The 8,281-nt window shown below is 52.5% G+C and overlaps 1 protein-coding gene across 1 annotated transcript; it reads left to right on the top strand.

Annotated features, from left to right (window-relative positions):
* The first annotated feature begins 245 nt into the window (after window positions 1-245).
* Window positions 246-2,543, top strand: LOC123070122 (ABC transporter G family member 10). Its single transcript, XM_044493146.1, has one exon. It carries the CDS (start codon window positions 396-398, stop codon window positions 2,211-2,213), a length of 1,818 nt encoding a protein of 605 aa, XP_044349081.1. The 5' UTR covers window positions 246-395; the 3' UTR covers window positions 2,214-2,543.
* The last annotated feature ends 5,738 nt before the right edge of the window (window positions 2,544-8,281 follow it).

Below are 8,281 nucleotides of genomic sequence, written 5' to 3'. Positions count from 1 at the left end.
AAAATAGTGAGAGGAGTTGATCAGTCCCGGTGCACCAAGCTTGCAAGCTTGGGCGTCAGGCCCCGAACGCGAACCGGCACGTCCGCCGCATCCACAAGCCACCGGAAACGCACAGACAGACGAGACGAGCGCACCGGAGGAAACACAACAAAACCCTTGAGAACTCCCGTGCGGTGCGGTGCGGTGGCACCAAACTGACGGCGTCGCGCCAGCACCAGGTTCAGACCTCGCGCGCGCGCCAAGTCACACAGCAAACATTACGAGGGTACATAAGGGGGAGAGGTTGGTGTAGTTAGCTCAACTCTTCTCACCACCCCTTGCTGCCTTTGTAACAATCTCTCGCTCTTCTCTCCTACTTGCTCGGACGATCTCCACGGGAAGGCTTATAGGGATCCATGGCGTCTCCGAGGGAGACAGTGGTGACGCCGGCGATGTCGCTGGGCAAGACGGGGACCGGGCGCCGGAGGCCGAGGTACCGCCTCGAGACGAGGGCTCTGTCCTACGTCCTTCCGGCGCGTGGCGTTGGAGTGTCGTCCTTCTTGCGGGGCGGCAAGGGTGAGCGGCTGCTGCTGAGGAGCGTGACGTGCGAGGCGGCGCCCGGGGAGGTGGTGGCGATCGTGGGTCCGAGCGGGGCGGGCAAGACCACGCTGCTCTCGGTGCTGGCGGGGTCGGCGGACCCGGCCAGGGTGCTCACCGGGGCGGTGCTGGTGAACGGCTGCCCCATGGACGCCGCGCGCTTCCGCCGGGTGTCCGGCCACGTGCCGCAGGACGACGCGCTCTTCCCGATGCTCACCGTCGAGGAGTCGCTGCTGTACAGCGCGCGCCTGCGACTGCGCGCCGCGCCGGGCGCCGCGGAGGCGCGGGCCAGGGAGCTCATGGCCGAGCTTGGGCTGCGCCACGTCGCGCACTCGAGGGTCGCCAGCGTCTCCGGGGGCGAGCGGAGGAGGGTGTCCATCGGCGTCGACCTCGTGCACGACCCGGCTGTGCTGCTGCTGGACGAGCCCACGTCCGGGCTCGACTCCGGCTCCGCGCTGCACATTGTCAAGATGCTCAGGGACATGGCCACCGCGCACGGCAAGACCGTCGTGCTCACCATCCACCAGCCCGGCTTCCGCATCCTCGAGCTGCTCGACCGCGTCGTCCTCCTCGCCGACGGCGCCGTCCGGCACCACGGCTCCCTGCCGTTCCTCGAGGCCCGCCTCGCCGGCTCCGGCCACTCCATCCCCGCCCACGTCAACGTCCTCGAGTACGCCATGGAGACCATCGACACCCTCAAGCCGGACGTTGTCATCGCCACCGCGCTCACATACCAAGATGTTGCCGGGCCGGTGCCCTCGCCGTCTTCCTCGTCCGCGCGCCGCGCCGCGTACGCCAACTCGGCGGCGGCGGAGGTTTGCATCCTGTCGGGGCGCTTCGTGAAGACGGTGCTGCGGACGCCGCAGCTGTTCGCGGCGCGAATGGTGCAGTCGGCGGTGGTCGGCGTGTTCCTCGGCACGATCTTCCTGGGCACCACCGACCTGCAGTCCCGGCTGGGCTTCTTCGCCTTCAACCTCACCTTCGTGCTCTCCTCCACCACCGAGGGCCTCCCGGTGTTCCTCCAGGAGCGCCGCATCCTGGAAAGGGAGACCACCCGGGGCGCGTACCGCGTGTCCTCCTACGTCGCCTCCAACGCCGCCGTGTTCCTCCCTTTCCTCCTCGCCGCGGCGCTCCTCTACGCGACGCCCGTGTACTGGCTCGTCGGCCTCGCGCGCGAGCCAGCCAGCTTCGCCTACTTCGCGCTCGTCATCTGGCTCGTCATGCTCACCGCCAACTCATTCACAGCCTGCCTCAGCGCGCTGGCGCCCAACTACATCGTCGGCAACTCCCTCATCGCCGGCTTCATCGGCTGCTTCTTCCTCTTCTCCGGCTACTTCGTGGCGAGCAAGGACATCCCGCAGTACTGGGTGTTCATGCACTACATCAGCCTGTTCAAGTACCCTTTCGAAGCCCTCATCGTGAACGAGTACGGCGGCGCGCGCGGTGGGCAGGAGTGCCTCGCCTCGGCCCCCGGCGGCGGCATGTGCGTCCTCGACGGCACCATGCTGCTGCGGCAGCAGGGGATGCGGGAGAGCATGAGGTGGAGCAACCTGGGAGTCATGCTCGGGTTCGTGGTCGGGTACAGGGTGCTCTGCTTCGTGTTCCTGTGGTACAGGTGCCACCGCATGAGAAGGTGAGGAGGCGCGTGCAGAGACGGCAGAGCATGCCATTGCCATTGCCATTGCCATTGCCATTGCCATGCATGCAAATTGTAATTGGTCATCATCTGAATTTGATATCTTTCAGCTTTATTTTTTTGCTGTGATTTTTCTGAAGATATTTTAATCTTGGATCCGGTTAGGCACATAAGATTATCTGTATTTATTTGTCGAAGGGAAGAGGTTGATCAAGTTCTACTGTTCCAGTGGATGTTGTTCTTCTGTATCAACACCAACAATGCAATTTACGGATGATACGAATTGCGAATAGGTAAATAAATCTGATTCATAGAAAGAAAATGACCAGGAGATTCTTAGTCGGTTCTTGTTTGGGTTTAAAAAATCGTTACTTTTTGGGTGTGTTTCTTCCCATCTCCAAGGGAAAGTGTCACATTCTTGTTGGATTTTGCAATTTGTCTAGTCTAGCCTCTCCCGTCGAAGGCCTTTTGTTTGTTTTTTTCTTTAATTGATGAAAGGAAGGCCTTTTGTTTGTGCGCCAAGGGGTAGCTGGTAAAAGCAAGACCAAGTGAGCAGTCCTAAGTGATGAAAAAGTACGGGCAACACCGCAGCAGGTCGGAAACATGCCTAATCTGTATCTGTCTTGGTGAAAAACTGGTGTGTCCAAGATCCAGGTGTTAATTGACTTTTTTTTCGAGAATACGCAAATTAAGTACCTTAGCTTTACAGAAGAGAGAAAACAACGTACAAGACTGTTACATGCACAACCAACAGTCACGCGCCGACCGAGGCCACGCCAAACTCTAACTCCATGCACTACGTAAACTCCTCACAAAATGGTTTCAACTCCACGCCCTCCCGCTATCGCCCACATGCGCAGCTCATCTAGAATCTTATTTACAAGATCGGTAATCGACGTTGGTGTGGCCATCGAGCGGAAAACACGGTCATTCCTTTGCTTCCATAAGTGCCAACACACTAGCATCACCAAACTATCAAAAGCTTTGCGGTTCTCCTTGTCAAGTTGTTTTCGGGTATTGCCCCACCAAGATTCCAAATTGTCGTTCACCACTGGCGCTAGGGCCGGCACAACCCTCACGCTGGATAAGATCTTGTGCCACACTTGACGCGAGTAGACACACTGGACAAGTAAATGATCCACGTTGTCCTCCTCCTGGCCACATATGTAGCATGGCGAGGGGCTGTCCTGTAACCCATGTCGAAGCCTCCGATCAGATGTCCATATTCTATGTTGAATAGCAAGCCACATGAAAATCTTGCAAGTGAGAGGTGCCCAGCACTTCCATATCCATCGCGCGTAGGTCACATTGATCGCACCTTTGAAGAGCATTTGGTAAGCGGAAGCCGAAGTGTATACTTGCTTGGAGTTCCAGGGCCAGACTGCCTCATCCCGCACAGTGGGATTGAGCTGCGCGGTAATAGCAATCTCCCATAGCCTAATCAACTGAACTAGCTTCTCCGTGGAAAGCTCGCCTGGGATATCAGCGGTCTAGCGATGGTTGACCAGTCCATCATGCATTGTCCGCTTGTTCACAGTTTGCGTGCGAACCTTGCCCCAGATGTTCGGGGCAATCTCCCTGGCTGTCACACCTCCCGTCCATCTATCTTTCCAAAACAACACCTTGTTTCCGTCCCCAAGTTTGCAATGAACCAAGTTGTCAAAGGCCGCCTGTACTTGTGGATCCTTGGCCATCGGGAGCCCATGCCACGATCAGCTTGAATCAGTACGTCTGAGCCACTCCCAACGCAATATTGAGGCTAGGCCTTGACGGTTTAAGTCTAGAATCCCAAGACCGCCTCGTTCCTTGGGCCTGCACACTCTTTGCCAAGCCACTAGGCACTTCCCTCCGTGAATCGCTTCTGATCCTTCCCAGAAAAATGCTCTGCAGCGTTTGTTCACTTGCTCGATTGCCCATTTGGGGGCATCCGCTATGATGAGATGGTGAGTGGGGCGCGCCATCACCACGTCGTGCACAAGCACCAGTCGTCTTGCTCTAGTGATAAGCCCCTTCTGCCAGCCTGGCATGAAATTGAGCACATTGTCCACTACGGTTGCCACTCCGAGAGCGCCAATTACCATATTGAGAGTTGTAGCCCCAAGTACTTGCAGGGAAAGGACTCCAAGCTCCACGAAATTGCACCCTGAACCAGCTCCTTATCGCCATCCTTGTCTCTGATCATGATAGCCATGGACTTTGTGTAGTTGATGTTCAGTCCCGATGCAATCCCAAATATGTGCAGAGCCTCCTTAACAAACCTAAGATCCGAAACAGTGGGCCTTACGAACAAGACGACATCGTCCGCATAGATAGAAAGCCGCTGCATGGGAGTGCAACCCGACATTTTGCTCAATATTCCACACTCCTGGGCTCTAGTGATGAGAAATGTGAGGACATCCATGGCAATGACAAACAGTAGCGGCGAGACGGGTCTCCCTACCATAGCAGGTGCTAATTGACAGGAGTCCTCCTGGTGGTTTGTTCGCTTAGCGAAGACGACAAATCCACGCAAACTGGCCCAGAATAAACAGACTCGTTGTTGGAAATATTGCACTTTTCTGACTAATCTAATCCACGAGTAAATAATGAGCATGGCAAATACAGTATGCATTTCATACCAAAACCTAAGCATGTGAGCACGTACAGTACATAGACCCGAAACGTCTATGAACAACATATATACGACCAACACATGTACGAGCAAATAGGGGATGAACAAGTCATACCCTCCGGTTGGCCAGGCTAACACGGCAGCGGCAGCGGCAGCCTCGGCATCGACCGAGGCCTTCTTCTTGGCGGCTTCGTCATCATCCATGGAGTTGATGTAGGGGAAGTAGTGGAAGCAGAGGCGGACGGAGACGGGGACGGATCGGGAGCAGTCGCGTCGAGACGCTCCCCAAAAACCTTATTGCCGTTCTCCTGGGCAGGATCTCAAACGACAGGGTTCCGGAGGCACCTACTCTCCCAACCAACCGTGCACGCGGTCGTCGGGATGGGATCACCGGAAGCAACACAATGAGAAGAACAAAAGATGACGGCTAGGGTTATGCGAGAGGGAGTGAGCGAACTGAGTTAGGGTTCATTCCACTGGCCAACGCCTTCTTATATAGGCCGTCAGGTAGATGGGCCTGGGCTCAGGCCCACGATCGAGTCCGCGAACAGCCCACGGTCCAACGTCTCAGATAGTGGCACTTCTGTACGCGGCTCGTTAATTAATATGATATTAATTAACCATTCTTGACCAGCCAAAATAAGCTTCGGCTTGGCTCATTCCTGCAACCCGCAGCGCGCGCATGTCGTGACGAGGCGAGGCAGGGCGAGGCGAGGCAGGCGGCGGAGGAGGAGGAGCGCGCGTGTACAGCTCCTATTCCCAAGCTCCCAATAGCAAGTGGTAGAGCAGCCCTTATAAAGAGGTCTCACTCTTCTTACTGTAGCAGTATGGCATACATTTCCCATACTTCCCACCACTAGTCATACACATTAATGAGCCTTAGAGATTAACCGGGGATTATTGTCTTATATGGGCCTAATCCCATTCATAATCCATCAATCCCCCACCAGGGCACATAAGTTTGTCAACTGTTCCAAACAATGTTTGATATACCAGAATTTCAGTGGAGGCTGTTAAGTTGAACTTCCACCTAGAGCAATATGATTAATTTCTTCACAACTGAACAATGGACTATGCCTTGAATTGTTAGTTTGGCGTGTAGAAGTTTCGCCTATTGTCAGCTGATACGTAGCTGTCGAAGGCTAATCCCCACGGGTGGATCTTATTAGTCATACATTGTACCTTCTCATGAGCTTCCTAGAGATCACCCAATCTCATAGACTGTGACCAGCAGTCGGGCTCACATAGGTGTGTTCCTCCAAAGAATGCTCTGTAGGTTAGTATCTTGCTTACATAAGCTTTGAAACACATTAGGACAAAAGTCAGCCCGCCTTACAGAATTAAGAGTATTATGCAGCTCCAACGGAGTGGGTTAATTAAGGATACTCTCCTTAGTTGACCGCTGGATTGTTTTCCCATGTCCTAATTCATGGGATCTCCAATCACATAGGTTGGGTTACCCCCATGGCAACTTACGTGGGTCTCATACCCTAGCCCTTTCATAAAAGGTCTGCTAGATTTTTAGCAATCTGGATATAATCCAACGCTATCACTCCGGAGTTTCTTGATTTTCTGACAAATTTAAATCTTCTTCTTATGTGCTTAGTGGATTTTATATTGTCCTTTGAACTCTTAGCCTTGGCAATCACAGTATGATTGTCACAGTTCATAATGACAGCTGGGACTGGTTCATCAACCACTGGCAAATCCATCAAAAGCTCTTGAAGCCATACTGCTTCGACGCATGATGTGTCTAATGCTGTGAGTTCTGCTTCCATAGTCGATCTCGTTAAGATCGTCTGTGTGGCACCCCGGCTCAGAGAAATCGAAACGCCCCATATTCCAGCCCAGAGAATGAGATGAAGTCTTCTGGAATACGACACTGCTTGACATAGAACAAATCGCTCTTATTACAAAGCAATTATGAATACAAGTGTCTGATGTTACAAAGGATCACAACAGCATAGCGACACTACGCCTGTGATACTACACTTGCTCTATGCTAGCAGCGGAACAACTCGTAGCAGCGGAGTACTTCTAGCAGCGGAACAATGACGAAGGCGGTGAACTCCACTCCGCAAGGACTCTAGCTGGGGCATGATCTAGCTCGCACGCACGGAAACCTCGACAAGCAATCAAGCAATCATGGCATCACCTCAATCTGGCATGACACGCTAGGTCAGTACATTGAATGTACTTGCAAGCTCAAAACAACCAAAAGCATCAAGGCAAGACAACAACATATGATTAACAGGCTAATTAATTAACATCTACCATGATACGAAAGCAACTACTAAGCATGATATGAAACTACTACCATACTGATAAACCAACATCTTAGATCTCAATGAACCATCTCACGCTTGGCCAACCAGCCAAGCAATATTCCATCTCGATCACCTCATGATCCACCTGATCAACTCGTGATCAAAACATCCACATGATCACCTCGTGACCACATCACAAACTAGATGATCATCCTCAATATCATCCCAACATCATCATCTGCATCCTGCCAAACTATTACTGCTCATAAAACATCAACATATAAATCACCTACAAGTCATTCCATCATGTGAGTGTTGATCGAACGGTGTGACCTAGTACGAACTTATGCCCATGACCGACGATGCGGCTATCGAGAGATTAAACACACACACTCTGCAGAGGTAGCGCACTTCACCCACACCACAGAACCCATGGCCTCGCACTCCCATTCGGGTGGACCAACGGTGTTCCGACAAAACCGACCTACTACCATGACACTCTCCCGACCACTCCAACCAACACCCCTTTAGGGTTCAGTCCTGGGTGGCCCCGTGCCTACCAAAGGCATCAACGGCCACCGTCGTGGCAAAACACACACGGTCTCAAACGGGGACAAGAGATCTCAATACCAACTATGGGCACACAAGGTTATGTCTGCTTACCGGGCCAGGGTAACGCACGCCCATAACCTTCCCTCGTTGGAGGCACCGGTGAGAGGCATGACAATAGACCGCATTAGGGCCTTCCCATAAAAGGCAAATGTGGTGGCACTAAAAAAAGCCCGGTTCGGTGGCACCTGACCAACTTAATGATGAAATTTATCCCCAACATATAACAGTGATAACTGATGCTCCGCTATCATCTACCAACCTGTAATCCAAGTCATAGCAATATCCAACAAATAATCCAAAGCATACTATCGACATATCAAAATACTCCAAGGATAGCATAACACTTCTATCATGATGAATCCAAGAACGATACTACTACTACTCAAATACAAGAACTAGCTATCCAACAATGATCCACATGCAAGCATCATCTCCAACATCATACTCCAAAACATAATATCAACTAGCATCATGAGGAAAATAATACTATCCACTAATACTCCAAAGTCAACATGTCATCCACATAATCATTAAAATATAAGTCCTAGAACTCCAAGCAATATCATGGCAATAGCAAGA

This window comes from Triticum aestivum, chromosome 3B (genome assembly GCF_018294505.1).
Source record: "Triticum aestivum cultivar Chinese Spring chromosome 3B, IWGSC CS RefSeq v2.1, whole genome shotgun sequence".
NCBI lineage: Eukaryota > Viridiplantae > Streptophyta > Magnoliopsida > Poales > Poaceae > Triticum > Triticum aestivum.
The sequence above is the reverse complement of the archived record's forward strand: the minus strand, read 5'-3'. Positions and strand labels throughout refer to the sequence as shown.